The sequence below is a fragment of the Aulonocara stuartgranti genome, assembly GCF_965226115.1.
Source record: "Aulonocara stuartgranti genome assembly, chromosome: 14".
Lineage (NCBI taxonomy): Eukaryota > Metazoa > Chordata > Actinopteri > Cichliformes > Cichlidae > Aulonocara > Aulonocara stuartgranti.
This window is the reverse complement of record NC_138950.1, coordinates 18,293,257-18,312,265: the sequence shown is the minus strand read 5'-3', so window position 1 is coordinate 18,312,265 and position 19,009 is coordinate 18,293,257. Positions and strand designations below refer to the sequence as shown.

Genomic DNA, 19,009 nt, shown 5'->3' with positions numbered 1-19,009 from the left:
AATGTTGCAGAGGAAAGGAACTGGCTACAAAACCAGTAATTACCCTCCCATCTCTATACTTTTTGTTACAGAGAAAAGTCAATTAGCAAGGAATTCTAACAGGAAGTGCTCCTTATCACTCGCACAGCTCAATTTTTTTCTTCTTTCTAGCATATCTTACTTCATCTCATCTATCACGCTTTTCTTCCCACGCCCTCTCGTCTACATCTACAAGCTGCCACATTTATTAATTTATGTTGCTGCTCGCTACATTCAGGACCAATTCTTTTAATTGTTTCTATAACTGCCTCCTCTGAGCACCCACTTTGTTTTTTTATTACCTTTTTTTTTTCTTATTTTGGAAAAGTTTGAAGATGCACTACATGTATAATGTGAAGGAGATCTATCACATCTCTTATTACAGCTGGACAGGGAAAGGTATTACAAGAACACGGGTGGAATTAAGCCCATAATTGGCTCAGAAATCATCAGTCATTTTAGAGAGCCAGACCGTGACGAGAACAGAAAATGAGGGAGGATGGGTAGGAAGAGAACAGGATCTCTCCCATCGCTCCCAAAAGAGTTGGCACTCAGACTCTAGACTCTACTGTCTCATAAACACTCCATCCATGAGTTTGCATGTATATGTGTTTAATATTACGTTTAGTACTTTTAAGTTGCAGTGTTTTCTCATTTTATTGTGTCTTAGTATTGGCATATTTAGTATTCTTTGAGTTGTATTAGGCTCTTTGAGTTGTTTGAATGCAGAAGTATAGCACTCCCTCACCCACCCACACCCCATTGGACATTGTTGTGCAACTTAGAGTTTGTGAGGAAAGGTCTACACACTTCACAGCAGAAGGTAGAAGTGCTGCGCTGCTGCCTTTATTCCCACTGACTCTGACATAAAGCTGCTTTACAAATCAGCAGAGATAACATTTCCTTGCCTGCCAATAGTTATTCTCTTACATAAGTTGGGTTTTTGGAAATCATGCTGCAGTTTGTGCGTGCGTGCGTGTATGTATGTATGTATGTATGTGTATATATATATATATATATATATATATATATACACACACACACACACACACACACACACACACACACACACACACACACACACACACACACACACACACACACACACACATATAGGGTGGCACGGTGGTTAGCACTGTTGCCGCACAGCAAGAAGGTCCTGAGTTCAATTCCAACATCAGGCCGGGGTCTTTCTGTGTGGAGTTTGCATGTTCTCCCCGTGTCTGCGTGGGTTCCCTCCGGGTACTCCGGCTTCCTCCCACCGTCCAAAGACATGCAGCTTGTGGGGATAGGTTAATTGGATAACCCAAATTGTCACTAGGTGTGAATGTGCAAATGAATGTGAGTGCGAATGGTTGTTTGTCCTTGTGTGTTAGCCTTGCGACAGACTGGCGACCTGTCCAGGGTGTACCCCACCTCTCGCCCTATGACAGCTGGGATAGGCTCCAGCGCCCCCCGCGACCCTGAAAAGGATAAGCGGAAGTGAATGGATGGATGGATATATATATATATATATATATATATATATATGTGTGTGTGTGTGTGTAAAAGGCAGCATGAGAAAAGATACTCCTCCAACAAGAACAATCAAGAGGGGAGCTTTTGGTTCTCGACTTTGTAATGGAACCATTAAAGCAAGACTTTACATAATGATTATCTGGATTTATGGTTGAGGTCGGCCCAACAGCCTTTATGAATTAGAATATTAAACATGGTCAAAAAAAGCAGAGAAGCGGGTCAGTGAAATCAGTGATGAAATTTCACGAAGCAAATGCCACATTTTTAATAAGCACAAGGCCGTTACCTGGAAACTGTTAGGAAAACAAGATACATCTGGGTGAATGACCGTGTTTGCAAAATGATCTCCTAAGGCAAACCCCAATTACAACAAAATTAACATTAATAGATGGCAGTGTATAACATTAATCATGCTTAGGAGACACACACCATGGAAATAAATCTGAAGTAATAACCGTGCTGCTGGAGTGGAGCGTATTAAGACTTTTTATTTATTCAGTCATTTTAAAAGGGCACTCTATACAAGTTAAAACATATGCTGCTTTGAATATTTTCATGTGACATGAAATAAAACTGTCTGCAATTACTATCATTTTTTAGTTTGAAAATATTAACTGTAGAGGCACATGACAGAACATAAAGACATTTCGTACTCTGTAGTGATCGTGGCAACGGATGGTATGAAAGATGGGCGTCACTTCCGTGATGTCATCCAGTCATTTCTGAACTGTTTTGAAATCCTAATTGTGTTATCCCCGTTGTCAGCATGGTGTTTGAAAGAGGATGTGAAGAAACAGGATCTGAAGAGCCATTAGCCAATGAACATAGTACAAATAATCTTGATTTCTGGATTTCCCACAATGTCTAAAATTTGCCCATAAACTCATCAGCAAAGTTTTTACAGAGGCAAAGCCTGAGGGTTGTTTAAGATACTGTTGAGGTTTTGCAGATATGTGCCTGCTAGCTATGTGATGTTAACTTGTTGTATAATTGTGACAACCCTGTAATAATGTAGGGTCAAGTGAAAAAACTCCCAGCCACACAGGCTTGCCTAGTAGTTAGCAAGTGTTTGCAGATTAATATGAATAATTAGAGGCAACTAATCTGCTAGCAACCAAAGCAATTACTAGGAGGTTTCTGTTGCAGCACCTTCTTTGCACTCAATTTCACCCAGGGTGAAGAAGTCACTTGGATGAGTGACGAAACGTTTCTCCCACTGAAAACGCTACGTCCAGATAAACAGAATTTGGGATCTACTTACCTGGATGATTGAGCATGCATCAAGACACTTCAATGCTAATACTTTTATTTTATTTTACTTGAACCAGTCTGAGTCTCGTAGGATGCAACATTCACCACCTTGGCAGTTGTAACCTCAACCTTCACTGTTTTGTCTTTAATTTTTTAAAATTATAATCACTTTAAAGGGAATACTTTGGAAGGATGTGCCCTTTCTGGATTCCATTGTGGACACCGTGTTTCAGTTGCTTCAGTCATATGGTTTCCTGGTTTTTGGCAACTCTATGTGCAACTTTCCTGTGTTTTGTAAACTTGTCTCCATGAGAGAAATGGAGGTGTGTCAGACTGCAGATATTAAGCACATGTCTATTAACTTTGAATGATTCTGACTCAACAGCATAGGCTTGGTGGTAACAGAAAATTTATTGTGCGTGCGCACTTGTTTTCTTTTGCAAGGTTAGACCATGTTTTAGTACATCAACAATGCTGATCTCAGTCTCAGTTTGCATGCATAGCATAGCAAGTGTCAGAGGTTTTGAAAGTGTCAGAGTGTCTGGTAATGTGAAACAGGATGTTCCGCATGCTCGTTTCACTGACACTCTGCGTTTTGTGCCTCTGCACACTTCATTCTGTAGCATTTCTCAGTTATTTACAGCTCGTGCTAAGAAATCTATACCTGAGTGTCCACATAGGTTTATATTATTTTACAGTTTTTACATATATTTGAATGGTAAATGGTAAATGGCCTGTATTTATATAGAGCTTTACTAGTCCCTAAGGACCCCAAAGCGCTTTACATATCCAGTCATCCACCCATTCACACACACATTCACACACTGGTGATGGCAGCTACATTGTAGCCACAGCCACCCTGGGGCGCACTGACAGAGGCGAGGCTGCCGGACACTGGCGCCACCGGGCCCTCTGACCACCACCAGTAGGCAACGGGTGAAGTGTCTTGCCCAAGGACACAACGACCGAGACTGTCCAAGCCGGGGCTCGAACCGGCAACCTTCCGATTACAAGGCGAACTCCCAACTATTTGTTCTTTTCAACCTGTGTAGCATCCCTTTCTCCTTTACTACTTAGCTCATTTATTTGTAACTCTATCCTCTCCATCTAGCTTTTCTTTTGCTCTGGCTTTTCTTATACACTTAAATTCCCTAATTGTCTAAAATTCCTGACGCCCTCACTCCTTTCCCCAAGTCTCTGTGGATTACTTTGCCCTAAAGTTGAAAATTGTTATGTTGAGTCAGAGGTAAATGCAGATTGTTGCCCTTTTTGAGCCTCCTTGCCGACATGCCTTTCTGTTTAAGATAACGTTTTGTCACTTGTCACTAAATGCTTGCTCAAAGTGAATAGTTGGGTGTCCCTCTAGTTCTCAAAGATGTCAGGACGTAATGAGTAAATATTTTCATGTTTACAAACAATGATATTTGAAAAATAATTTTTCCCCTCAAACTTTGTAAATTTGCAGCAATCACTGTCTTAAAGACTGACTGTGACTTTTGTGGTATTCTTGACTTCTTGAAGCACCTCCCACAGCTTTTTTCTGATTAGTTTGATGGGCACTTCCCAGATACCAAATAATCAGAAGCTCAGTTTTGGAGCTGTGATTTGGGTCGTTGTCCTGCTTTACGAGGAAAGTGGTTTCAACAGCTTCCACAGGGTATGGCTTTGCCTTACCCTGTGGAAGCTTCAGTTGTCCACAGACAAGTCACCCCCTTTTTTTTTACCCACTTTGACGCTATAAAGGCCGATGCTACACATACTTAGCTGATTTGTTTAGCTTTTTTAATCAGCAAAATCGTAACAGGAAATGTGATTAACTTGCATTAGCTAAAGTACTGCACCACTGGATGATAAAAAAATTCAAATTAATGATTACAAATGTACTTTTCTTTCAACAACCTGGGAAGTTGACTATAAACTTTTGAACAGTAGTGTATATGTTGTATGTATAAGGGATTAGAGGGGATGAATAGCTCTTTGACATTTGTTATGACTGAGAGATGGCTATGGCTGGAGACGACTCAGTCTCGTTTGGCAAATGACAGTAGGAACGTGCACTGCCAGGCCATGATGTGTGTCAGCTCTGATATTCTCAATGACTCATTCAGCAAGGACAGAGGAATGAAAGCAAAGAGAAAATATCTGAGCCTGTCACTGCTGACACTGACTTCTACTGAATTCACCCACTGTTTGAACTGCATGATGCGCTGCACATTGATGTCAGTAGTGTGAGTGTTTGCTGGCTGTGAGCACAGGAAATTCTTTTTCTTTTTTTATGTCATACACGTAGCCTTGTAGTTTCAGACTGTCAGTTCTTGAATTGTATTGGAAGAAAAAAACGTCTGTTTAGTCTAGGTAGGAAAAGTGGGCAGAGAGAAAGTATGTGCCTGCCTGTATGTCAGTGTTTGCGAGAGGTCACATGAGAGGAGGAGTGACAGAGAGCGAGAGAGGTCCCCGGGGCTCCGTGCATTGTGCCAGTGTGCGTTTACAATAGGCTCTTTGGAAAGGCTTCACAGCCAGTGAACTGCTCTATTTAGACTTAGCCGACCAGGCTTTGCCTCACGGAGCTCGACTTTTATCCTCTCTTTTTCTAAAGCTCTTGGTTTAGTCTCACCATCCTGCCCCGCACCTCAGTAAGACACTCAGCTCCCGTCTGTCCAGTGTCTGGTCACAGTCCTCACGGTGGGGGTCGTGTGGTGGTGATGGTGTTAGGGGTCCACTTCACATACTGCTCTAAGAATAGTTCAGTAACTCTCTGTGAGTGAATTGCAGTGTTGTCTCTCTCCTTCATGTTGCATTCCAGAGTAGGAGGCCTGAATATGCAACGTCTGCTACCCTTCGACTCCCATGTTCTGCTGCCTTCGCCCTCTTGTATCTGCATACTTACTTGCACTCTGAGGCACTGATATATGATCAGGACTTTTCCTCGTTAACTCTTTTCAACGATTGGAGGGGGTAAGATGGAGAAACCCCAGGAGTGATCTAATTAAGCAACAAATTGGCAGGATGGAATAATATTTTAGCTGCCACCAGCTGGAGAGGACATCCTTAAAATCTGTAAACAAACAAACATATTTTTGCAAGATGTTTGAATCTTTCAGGTGTTTTTTCTTCCTATTTACTCTGGTTGTGCCCAGCAATAATCCCGCCTTACTGTTTACACCATTTGACAGCAAAATAGATACCAACATAAATTCACACACAAACTGACTTAAATGGAGTTTTTAATGCCAGTTTATAATGGATTGTAAGCAGCATTAAGCTGCATTTAATCAAATTAGGAATCTGTTATAAAGCTACTTTTTTTTTTTGGTGAATAAACGGACAATCATTTAAAAAAAGTCCAACAAAGTTTTATCTTTAAAATAAATTGCTTCTCACTTTGGAAAGTAGCAGGAATTTTTCACTCCCATGAACCAGTTAAATTACCACAGAGACTGTAAACAGGGTGGCTTGTAGTTTCCACAGCTGATTAGAGTTTACAGAATACACTATTGAGATATTCATCTCCTGGGTTGGATTTTTTTTTTTTAATTGTTGGGATTTTTTGTTGGGAGTTTTTAAAAAGGTTGAAAAGGTTTACTGTCTCGTTACCATTGTTATCTTTGTCACTAGATTTTTTGTTTCAAAAATGAACCTTGTTAAGGTTACATTACGTCATGTCGGTATTTCTGCTTCTTAAACTGAACTATATTTGTGAGCTGGCCGTACCGTAATCGAAGTGAAAGAAAAATAATAAATAGCTTGTTATGGTATAGCGTGGTTTGTCAGATGACGTCACATTGTTCAAGAGTGTTCCATCATGACACAGCCACTGGTTGCTAGGGGAAAACCTGACTGGTTGGCAGCGGTTCCTGGAAGTTGCTGACTCTTGCTGAGTGAAATCAGATGCACCAAAAACCTCCCAGGGTTGTAGAATCTGGACTCCTAGGTCTGATGTTTTGGACTTCAGCAGTCATTTTCCCAGCAACTGCCATCAACCTGCAGCAGCCACTTGCAACCACTCAGGGACTGGTGGCTATCAGACAACTGCTGGAGACCCTTATTCACTTGATGCTTCATTATTACCATGATTTTCATATGTCCAAAATAACCAAAAAGTTAATGTCACGTGGTTAGAGGGAACGTGTCTGCAAAATCTCAGTAGTCAGTCTTTTGTTTTTGGGGTTTTTTTGGTTTTTGGTAATTGCTGATATTAGCTTTTCATTTTCTGTTTTGGATTTACCGGCTTACTGTGCATTTGCACTCCCTAATAGTTTGTGCCTTAACTCTGCATCTTTCTCTGTACATACAAGACACATCAATTTTATTTGGCTTAAATGTCAGCCAAAGAGCCAAAGAGGGAATCTGCAAAAGAAATAGGAAAAGAAAAGCTTGGGGCAGAGGGAGAGACAGAAGAGGTATTTTGAGTTTTTAGGAGGTGGGAGAAGAGGGAAAGAGGAAAAGGTAAGGGAGGATAGCACATATAAAAAAACGCATGAGGAAAAGTCTTAAGAACAGCTGCGTCCTTATTCTAAACTGGGACCTCGGGGAAAGGGAGCAGAGCTGAGTGGGCATCTGGTAGACTGTTAGCGCTGGTTTAGAGGTTATACAGAGGTTACATGTAAGCTTTGTGTAGGTGTCATACGCAGGCGTTCTTACTGAATGATTCATTGCAATTCAGGCAATCACATGGGCTTTTCTAGAACAGTGAAGATTTAGACTGGGGGTTGATATGAGGTGTTATGATGATTTTTCACTGATTAGCCTAGAATGAAGCTGATATTATTTTTCTGTCTATGTCCCCAGTAGCTTATTATCACACTATCCATTGTGCTGGTATGTGTCTCTGGCATGGCTGCGTAAAAGTAAATATTAGCTTGGGCCCGATTTAGGATGAATATGGCAAGTTCAGAGTAAGGACACATTTTTCAAGCTACCAGAGTTACAGGAAACAGAAATCATTAGGGATAATTGCTCAAAGAATAGTTACGGTTTCCTAGTGTCAGTGGGCCAGGCTGCAATGGGAGTAGAGTTCGGATTTGGGGGTACTTCAGGGTTTGATTTGGCTAGCCTCAAGAAATCATTAAAGTGTCTCGTTGGTTGGAGATTCCCTCACCTGGACAGGAAATAGGAGAGGCCAAACAGCTGTGTAAATGGTCCAGATAGGATCACAGAGGAACAACTATGACTACTGTGGCAGAGTGGACTTCATTATGTTGCTGTAGCACTCTCTCCAGTAATATCAAGTTTTGATGAACAGATTAATATTGGCAAACCCTCCCCTCTCAGCAGCGAAGGCTCGTCTCTGTTCATGATTAATGTTCTCTCTGTTGGATGGAGAGGCACAATTTAAAGGGGCTGGTCTATTTTTTCTAAGTCACATTACCTTAAGCCTCGCTTGCTGTGTGAGCTTCTGCTATCTGGGGCGCAGAACAAAGTATAAAAAGCCTTCCTGCTTCATCCAGATCAACGTGCATTATCACAAATATTTATTGCTGAGCGCATAGGAAGCTGGTGACCTCAGCTGTTCACGCTTGACTGCTGTGGCCAGACAAGACAGGGAAGGGGGGAAGGAGAGAACAGCGGGGAGACGTGGAGAGAGATGCCACGTGGGAGATTGAATTAATGAGACACAAGCTGTGTGACAGTATAGCTGTGTGTCTGACTGCCGCTCCGCCTGCATGACTTCCTAATTATATGTCTCTTATTCGTCTTATGATGCATGTTTCCAAATGTGGGAATGAGTGCATGCATGTGAGCATGAAGCAGGGTGGAGGACAGGTGTATGCTGGTTTGACCTTCTAGTTTTATTACCATTAGCTCCAATAAGTGCCAGCTAAAACAAACAGATTTACAGAGTAGATAAGGAGACAATAAGATGCTAAAAGTATCGCAAGTGAAGCTTTAAGGGAGACTTATTTCGCACAGCTAACACAAGTGTCGATACTAACATGAAGAACTAATTACAAGAAGAGGAATATCAGCATCTGGTGGTTTAATAACTTGATGGTAGTTTTTTTTTTGTGAGTGACATCTTGTTATATTTCATATAACTCTATAAACAATGCAATAAACAGAAAGTATATTTTAAAAGTTCAATCTTTGCAGGCAGCTTTAAGCTTTCCCTTTCACTTAATAATGTTATACATAATTACACCCCTGATGAGTTCTTATCTCTAATTTCACACTGTCAGGTTCTGTTTCTTTTATTATTCACTGTTGTAAAGGTGATGGTCTGTTCAAATGCCGCACCTATATATGCAGATGTCTACATGTATACTATGCAAAGGGTTGAAGCGTTCTTCCCAGGGTAAGATAATTGGCTACTAAGAAAATAGTTGTCATTTTTAACAATGCAGCTCATTTTCTGGCAGCTGCTCCTCACTGGCCGTCTCTCTTTCATATTCTCCATCTCATCTGCTCTTTTGTCCCCTCCCCCAAACATCCCTCCTGCCTCAGGAGTTTAGTTCTCAGTTTAAGACATTTTAATAGCTTCCTTTTCTAAACAAACCAGCTGCCAGAGGACCAGATAGTTGCTCTGGCACAGAGCGCCTCCTGGAGGTCATTTCTTATAGACTAGGGCAACCAACAGCAGCACGGGGGTGTGGGGACAGGCATTTCCTTGTCAGCCACACAGGCTGCTGTATTGAGTCATCAGCACTAGATGGCATTGGCAGTGTGTTGTAGCTCTGAAGTCAGTGCTTCCTGTAACCTCACCCAGCTCAGTGCAGAGGCAGACAGAATCTGTGAAAGAGTCCGCAGTATCTTCCTCTTTGATCAATAATTCTGCACAGGCACATTCACAAATGAGAGCTGTGATGCAGTTTTGCAGTTTTGCAGTAGGGCACTATGTTCATCACATGAATCGCTTTACCCTGTAGATTGCACAGGGCGAGGTGGCGGAAAGGAAATCGACATCATTGAGATGGTCTTACAGCTTTGTTAAGAATGCATTCTTTTCAGGTATTGTTTGGCCACAGCTGCTGCAAACTGGGGATAAACTGTACATTTCTGCAGGCGCCTAAAACACTGTTGAAAAAAGTTGAAAAAAAATTTCTCACTTTAGATCTCGTGTGTCTTCCTGTTTGTGTTGTGATGGTGTGCTGCGGTGACACACTCGAGCTCTGAGGTTTTACTGAGAACAGAACATCAGGATGAAAAGCACTATCACAAGTGATATCATGTGATTAGCGTTAGTAAAAGTACTACACAGCGACACCTGAAACTGCAAACATTTTCTTTGCTTTATCTCCCCTTAGCACCTCTCTGCTGCAAGCTCCTTTTCACGAACTACCACAAGTCACCTGAACAAATGTTGCAGAAACATATGTGTGCAGAAAAAAAGGCTCCTTAAATTATCCCCCTAACAAACTCCTAAGAAAGTGATCCCATCGTATTTATCTGGGGGCTTGGAGCCTTAAGAATTCCTCTCCTGACTCTATCCTACTTCAGCTACTCACGTCTTTGAATGTCACAAGTGAAACCCTGCACATGTGCTTGCTGTGTGAGACGACGAGGGTAGTTTAAGCAACAATGAGGTTGACCCTGTGTTGCTGTAGTTGCACTATGAGTGCATAGTCTGTTGAGAGCCAAGTGCCTTTGATTGACAGCATTCTTCCTGTTGTGGTATCCATGGGAACAGGTTAGTGTTTTCCCAACTAAACTCTTTAGAGTTCTGCACCACATCAAACACGGCTGCTATGAGTCAGCCTCCAGCTCTACAGGGAACCTAACTATAGCAGAGCTAACTGCTTACAAGGCAGTGTGCAGGAGTTTTAATGGACTGTGGTTTCCTACTTGGCCTAGTTGGCTGAGGTATTTGAAGTCTGTAAAATGGCTTATGTTTGTCTTTTGCTAAAATAGTTTACCTCTGTGTGTTTGCAGCATGCACACTGTCATTAAACCTCCTGCAAAACTGTTGCTTTGTCACTTCTAGTGTTGTTTAGCAGAGTAACAAATCTGCAGTGGGGTTATAGAGACTGAGGCTCTACAGCTGGAAAACATTAACTCCACAGAAAAATGGCAGCACACTGCCCTGCACACCCCAGTGATGTCATCTATTATAAAAGTTCAAACTTGCACAAAACATAACCCCAGTCACATATAAGCCTACAAAAGCATATGTAAGCACACATACAGTCAGACATACTTAAAGACATATCGCAAAGATAAAAATGGACGGGCACCATTTCTGATTGAGCAGGTTAGTAAGGCAGAATATTCCAATAACAATTGTTATAAAAGGTTAAAAGTTTTTACTTGGAAATCCCCAAAAATTACTGGCTACTGATTAGCTTATGTGTGCTCCAAATAGTGTCTGTATAACTTCTGTTATTTCTCCTAAAGCTGCCGTCTAAAATAGCATTTAATTTCCAAGTTAAATCATCTCTCCTTCTCCTTTAAGACAGAAAGTGAAGTGAAACACCGATAAAGCATGACTCTGTTCAGATGTGCAAGATTAAATAATAAAAGACATCATAGTCTCAAACCAACACGCTTCATTTCTCCTAGTGTTACATGCTTCTTAAAGCATAGGTTTTGTCAAATCGTGGGAAATAAATATTACAAAAATGTTTTTAAACATTTTGATATTTTTAATCACCTTGTTATCCAAAGACATTTCACTAAATATAACATGTCATTATTTAAAAATATCAAAAACATCTACCTAGACTCTTTAGAGGATAGTTCTGAAGTACTTGTTAATGTAGGCATGCAATTGCTCCTTTTAGTAGAACTGTACTTACAGAAGTGTAATATTTGGAAACAGTTTGAAAGTGTGTGGAAGGAGTAAATGAGAGTACAAGATCAAGATAGCTGTGTAACACGGAGACTTTTCTGTCAACTAGAGGGCATGGCTGTGTGGGCATATTTTCATGACAGGACCATTGTGGAGGCTTGGCATACAAACAAAGCCCATCTCTGTGGTTCTGTGTGTAATAGCTGCGCTGCTATAAGGCATGTTCCTCTGAATATCCTTCAGTGAGAGGCAGGGGACTTGGAAGCAGAGAGGCGGCGGTGGTGGGTGCGGTTAATGTTTCTCTCCACATAGTACATTGTACTGGTCATATGCACTGTCATCTCTTACTGAGTGGGGCATGTTAATATTTGTACACAGTGTGGGAGAGGAATTGCAATTGCATACGTGCAATAATTTGTGTTTTGTGGTGTCCGTTGTGTGTTATATTTAGCTATGTAAAGCATTATAATAATTAGCATTTATGTGGGTGGGGGGTGTGATTTTTCTGCCACTCTGACACGGTCATTAATGACCTTAATCATGACTTAACAACATCACCATGGTTACCGCCTACACTCTGCAGGGAACTAGGAGTGTGCAAACGCCTGAACCTGTAGATTATGTGTCTCCTGGTTATAATTCTCCTGATGGGCTTATACATACACACACCCAATTATTATATAGTAAAGATAGAATGTGTAAAATAATGTCCCATGTTGCTATTCTTCCTATTGCAGTGCTTGAAATATGCAACATTTTGAGCTGATTAGTTATATTGTAGTGGAATATTCTAGCCATCCATCCATTTGTCCAATTCAGGGTCATAGGGAGGGCTAGAACCTGTTCAGAGAGTATACTCTGGTCTCCACTCTGTTGCAGGGCTAATAAAGAAAGACAGGAAATCGAATTACAATGCCTAATTAATGTACGCAACCCCATACCTGTTTTTGGACTGTGGGAGGAAGCCAAAGCACAGAGAGAAAACCCACGCAGAAAGATGGAGAACATGCAAGGGCCTCAGCAGACCGTGGATTCAAACTCGGCAACTTTCTTGCATTGAGGCAAGATAGCTGTGTAACATGGAGACTTTGCTAACCACTAATCCACTGTGCCGCCCATCATGGAAAATTACTTTTTCAAATCTGCCTTCTCTCCTAATGAGCACTAACTATTTGCTATTATGATTTATTTAGTGCTTTGTATTTAGAAGTGAATAGAAGGTGCTTTAGGCTGACTGTATAGTCTAAAAAGTGAATACTGTAGGTGTATTCAAGGGCAACTCTTCTGTCTATAAAAACAAGTCTGGTTTTATAGAAATCTATGAGAAAACGACCCTGCTGTTCATTTGCTTACTGACCCCTGTAAACACATTCCTAATGAGATAATGGTCTCAAACATTAGTTCAGGGTCTAAGAGAAAATGGATGGTTAATTGTCAATCCATCCATTTTCTCAGCCACTTACCAATTTCTGTGGGCGGAAGGTGACATCCTGGAGACTTTATGCATGACAATTAATTTCACGCATGAATATTAATTGTGTAACTTGTAGTCCCAGTCGCCATAAACTAGACAGTGATGGAGGTCATGCTTTAGGTTGTATTTTTGGTGATTGACATATCACTTTCTTATGAGCATGCGGTTTTCTCAGTGTCTCAGAAAGATCCAGCGAGTCTCATGATGTCGTTCTTCTAAAACTAAATAGGGCGACGATCATAAAGATAAGATTTTGCAAACGATTGGGCGATATCACAGTAGATGTGTTTCTTATCTGCTAAAACAGTGCTGTTCCTTATTTTTTTTGTTTTTTGTTTGATTGATTCTTGTCTATCTCAGCCTCTCAGCTAGTAGTACTTTGACCCAGCTCAGCTCCATTTTTCCTTAGTAAAATATGTATGTAACTTTTATAGTGATAATAACTGACAGTAAACCAAACACAAAAGCTGCAAAACTCCTCTTCAACAACCTTTGCCTGACAATAGTTACAGGCATAGTTTCCTAAAATCTATATTTTGGTCTGCTTCTGGTTCAGCAAGTTCAACTGGCAAGAAAAACAAAGAAGATTTTATAATAAGAAGAATTTCAAATTGCTGTAAAACATATGAAAACCATTTTGTTCTGTGAATACACATTTTTTGTTTCTTTCAGTTAAGCCAAACACTGTGAAAGTGGAACATGAACAATAAAGCAAGACCAGATGTTTTGGCGACATGAAAAAAAATGGCAAAAGTGATCGTCACTGGCACTCAGAGACAGCTAAAAGTAATTTAATAGATTTTTTTATGCGGAATACTTCGCTTGGTGTCCCAATACCTACCTATGTGCTAAAGTTAATGGAAGTTCTCATCTGTTCTCTGCAGCCCTCTGCAGACTTTGCCCGTAAAGCCACCCACTTCCCACTTTCCATCCACTTTTCATTCAATAGCCTCTCTCACAACTCCACAACTCTCTCCACTGAGCCTCACTCTCTGCCAGCCTCCAATTTGGAGCATTATGCAGGATGTACTGTAGAAAACAAATGCTTACACATCACAATCACTATGCTCTTTCTTTAAAAAAAGCAACAGTTTATTTTACCTAATCAACCAGAATGTAGGATAGCATATCTGTGGCTTAGCTCATAAACCGCAATAACACAAACTGAGCCAGTAGAGCTCTGACTTGAAAAGGACTGGTGTAATTGGGAGACAAATGGGGAAGGACATAGCAGCAGAATGAAAATCAGGAAAAAAAGATGTAGGTTTGTGTGTGCAGGAGTCTGTGTGTATTGCAGCTGGTTCTGGTCAGCTGACTCCTATTGCTGACTCTGATTTGTTCAATGAGCTCGGCTGGGCTGAACCATGCACAGCTGCAGTCGGTGTGTGTGTGTCTATTAGAAGAGGGAAAGAGAGAGGGAGAGACATGTAAAGCTGCCAGTGTGTTAGCTCAGCAGCATTAGGAGCAGGACACCGGAGCAGAGCAGTTCAGCGAAAACAAAACTGGCAAAGCAGGACTGGGAGAAGTGAAATTGGAGAGGAAAGCTGGGACGGGCACAGGGAGTTTAGGATGGAGCTTTACTTACTGCATTGGGCTTGAACCGAGTGCAGCAGCACTGGCTGGACCAGGGGCTGAACTGAGCTGTTCAGGGCAAACTGCTGTGCCTCAGTTCAGGTGACGCTCACACTGCCAGACGGAATCAGGACAGGCTGGACTTGGAGTCTCCAGCTTTGGATTATGGGTTGCTCGGCCAGTGTGGTACTGCTCCTGCGATCAGTGGGCGGGGCCGACTGCGGTCACATGTGTTCACGACAGGACCAGCTGTCACTGGATGCTGCCACGCCCACCTTAGAAGGTTATACCACTACCACCCCATCTCTGACCATCGTTGTAATGGTAACCAGCACAAGTGCACCTCAAGTTTCCATGCATGCACGTGTGGGCAGTTTGTGGGAACTTCAGCATGTTCCTGTTGTGTAATTGTGTGCTTCATTACAGTAAATATTTTTTACACATTTTCATATTTAATGAATACCTTAAGGTAAAATTCCTGTTTAAGTTTCTCTGTTTTGTAATATTACCTTCTGCATACTTTTGGACTTCTCCTGCCAAACTTTCCCTCTTTTTAATTGCCTTGGTTTTTTACACCCTTTGTCTCTCTTGCTGCTTTTGATATATGATCAATGACTGGGGCCTGGCTGTTTCCCCTCACAGCTGAGAGCCTAAAGGACGGAAATGGAAAGAGGAGACTAGAGAGGGGGTTGGTAAGGTCAGACATAAGGAATCTAGTTTCTGTGGGAAAAAATCTGCTTTCTCTGCGTATGGTGTACAGAGGAGATGATAAAAATAGCTATTTAAACAAAACCATTACTGAGATGTTGGGTGGGAGATGTTTGACTGAGTGAATCAATGACTGCATGAAAGAATCCATGACTGGATAAGAGAACTGCCGAATGAATGAAATAAAAAAATAACTTGTTTCTCCTTTCTGACTGTTTTCATTACGTGTCAGCCATCTGTTTGGTCTCGGCACCAGCTTGTCTTGGCCAGATTTTTTTTAATTCCCATTGTGATCCCAGTTTCTGTAAGCCCAGTGGAAAAAATGTTAGACATTTGGCAGAAATGGGATCTTTACAGTCCCCCTTTCTGTTTCTTCGTTTCCCCCGTTTCACTCCACTCCATAAACCCCGTCTCTTTTGGTGCCTGTTTTCTGGGCTCTGTAGTAAACGAGAGTCACAATAGTTTATTTTGCAAAATCATCTTAGTCAGCAGATCCCTGTGAGCAAAGGAGCATCAGCTGATCTATTCAGGCCAGGTTGTGCTTGAAACTAGTGCACTCGCTCTGCATTAACTAGTCTTTTTCACCAGCATGTTGTGTTTCCAGGTCACAGTGAGACATTCATCATTGCCAGCAGCTTTGCCAAAATCTTGCTGTAAAATGTGCAGCTGGAAGCCTAAATAAAAATACAATGCCACTTCCAAAAAAGCTGGGATGCTGTGCTAAATGTAAATAAAAACAGATTGCAGTGGTCTGCAAATCTCATACACCCATATTGTATTCACAATAGAACATATAAATCATATCAAATATTTAATCTAAGAAAATTTGATGGCAGCAACATATCTCACATCTCAACACAACACATCTCCAAAAAGCTGGGACAGGGCCCCTCTTCTTTTAACAACAGTCTGTAAACCTGCTGCCGGACATCTGGGAGAGGAATATCTTCCTTCTCTCGTCTGGTTTGGCTGCTCACTAGTCCTTAATAATGTGCAAATGTTTTTAATCAGTGAAAGGTTTGTACTGCAGGCAGAATTGGGACTCTTCTATTAAAAAACCTTGCCTTTCTTACAGTTGACGTGATGCTTTTCTGCATCATGTCTATATATGGCTCCTTTAAAATACATTTGTGGGTGGCATGGTGAACCGTGTGTACAGATAGTGATTTCTGGAGGTGTTGCTGAGGCCATGCAGAGATTTTCTTTACAGGTGGCACTGTTTTTAATGCACTGAAGATCACGGGGCTCAAATACTGATTTTCATTCTTGTCCCTTGCGCACAGAGATTTCTCCAGATTCTCTGAATCTGTTGATGATACTATGTGCTGCAGATGATAAGATACTTATCATTTATCATTTTGATAAGTTTCAAAATGTCCCCTCCTATTAGTACCACTTACTTTTCCAGCATTTAGTTGCCACTGAGATTTGTTGCTTCCATCAAATTCAGACCGAGTTGCTGTGAATAAAATATTGGTTTCTGAGATTTACAAATCATGCATTCTGTTTTGATTTACATTTTACATTTACATTTTGTTTTTAAATGTTGTGTGGGGTTGTAAAGCAATTGGCAATAGACACCCATACTTATCAAAAAGAAATAAGTCAACCGACTGTCACTTTTGAGCCCTTTCCGGGTCACTGAGGTCTCTGGAAAATGGCCAATGTTTGAAAATGTTTGTTCTGCTTCAGGTTTCTGCCAGTTAGCTTTATTACTTCATATAATTTTACAAATCTACTTGTTTAAGCATCCATCAATGCACCTAAAAACAATAAAAAATAAAAACAAACAAATTGCTTCAGTCTTCATTCTGTTTTGGTTGTGACAAATGTGAAACTGAGGTTTATAGGCCACCGGTGTACACTGTGGTAGGGCCATTATTCTGAAGCGATTACATTGCACAATCAGTATTCACATTCACTTATTGTAGAAAATGTGATCTGGACCAATGTAAAACTGACTCTAAGGGTTATGAAAAGTTTGCCATTTTTTAATGCTGTTTTCAGTTTTTGACTGGCTCTTAAGCCATTTCTCAACATTTTTGGAAAAACTCCTTTGTGACCATGAAACCGATGTCATAAATTTGTTATAAATATGTCATAAATATCTAGAACAACCTCCATCCCTCCACCTCACCATCAAAGTATGACACGTTGTCTCCGCTGCCACACAAGTGGTGGTCAGACCGGGCTGCAAATTCTGCAGTTTCCCCATAGCCACTGTCAGTCCTCTTCATACTGAAGTCTCTAGTTTCTTTGAGTGACTTTCGATAATGTGTCAGGGATTAACAAAACAAATTGGAAAATATGGGTCCATTTGCTGTGAAACAAGAGCTGTTTGTGGTTTTCAAAATGGTCCTCACACAGCTGAATGGAGAAGCTTAAAAAAAGAGGATTTTAAAACATTTGATTTGCATTTTGCAGGAGGTGTGAAAGATGCTCATTGAACCACTAACTCCACACGCCAACTTGCCCCAAAAGAAGTAGAAATGTTGTTTTTCGTGAAATGAATGTCTTCTCTTAGAAGTGTCCCCATCAGTTCCACCGTGTCTCTTACCAGACCATGTATTGCTATAATGATGTAAAGCAGATGGCTTATGTCTGGGTTCTGTTCCTCTGTGCTGTCTCAGCAGCTGTCTCTGTCCCCCTCTTTCTCTTAATCCCTATCAGTCTCTCACACTATTTATCTTCTTCTAAACTCCCTCTCCCTCTCTGTTTTTGTCACACTTTCTCACATCTCTCCCTTTACAAGATAACATCCTCTTGAATCTGTCTAGCAATCTACAAATGACACAGACCAGCTTGTGTACATGGTGTGCAAAGTGGGGAAACCTAATTCATCTTCCTTTTTTTTTCTTTTTCTTTTTTTTATTTAGCTATCTGGCTTAATAATATGTCATCTTATATTTATTTTCTTCTTTTCTCTTTTAACTAAATTAGACGTCTATGTTCATGGATATGCTTGATGAAAGCAATCGAGTCTAGTGATCTATTTGCATCCTCCATACAGCTGTAGTTTACCAACATCAGCACCCACTCTTCCTCACTCCTGCCAAGAGGAAAAGAAGAAACAGAGGGAGTGTGGGACTTACGGAAAGTTGTTCAAATCTATGTTGAATAGGTTGAGAACGAAGAAAGAAGCAAGCTGGGGAGAAACAGAGTGTAAAATAAAGTCATTTTCTGCTATTTGATGAGCTGCGGAAGCTATAGAGGAAGGAAGGGAGCTGGGGTAGAACAAGGGAGAGGAAAAGAGTGAAAGAAGGGGAGGATGAAACTGCTGCTTTTTAGTTGTGTCGGCATTGCCGACTGGAAGGAGTGCAGCACTAAGAGTGTAATCTGTGTTTCGAATACAAAACATCAAAGCCATGAAATTAAACATGCAACTGGATAATTTTTTAAAGATATCTTATAAATTGCATTGAAGACTGCAAAATAAATTACTTGCTCAAAGTAAAATAGAAGTCTTTGCATTTGAGACCTTTGCATTTCATACTTTTGTATGTGACCTGACTGGCATCCAGCTTGATTATGTGGGAAACTGTCTTTACACTTCACCTTAATACGTGCTAATCAAGCAAAATCAGCTACCCACACCTAGTCACTATCTAGATCTTGTGGCCATAGGTAAGGGTATGAAGGTAGATTTTATGCTTAGCTCTCTCCTTACTACAACAGACCGGTGCAGTGTCCACATCACTGCAGATGCCATGACAATCTCTGCTCTGATTTCCCCTCACTCATGAACA

At 41.0% G+C, this 19,009-nt stretch overlaps 1 protein-coding gene across 5 annotated transcripts in view; it reads left to right on the top strand.

Moving 5' to 3' along the window:
* Nucleotides 1-19,009, top strand: part of dock10 (dedicator of cytokinesis 10) — a 65,729-nt gene that overhangs the window by 6,104 nt on the left and 40,616 nt on the right. For 4 of the 5 annotated variants that reach the window (XM_082502579.1, XM_082502583.1, XM_082502582.1 and 1 more), the window contains exon 1: nucleotides 14,386-14,879. The exons of the other annotated variant lie outside the window; for it this stretch is intronic. In XM_082502579.1, coding sequence (XP_082358705.1) covers nucleotides 14,721-14,879 — 159 coding nt within the window. In that variant the 5' untranslated portion in view covers nucleotides 14,386-14,720. Of the gene's footprint in view, nucleotides 1-14,385; nucleotides 14,880-19,009 lie in introns of those variants that run through there. 5 annotated transcript variants of the gene reach the window in all.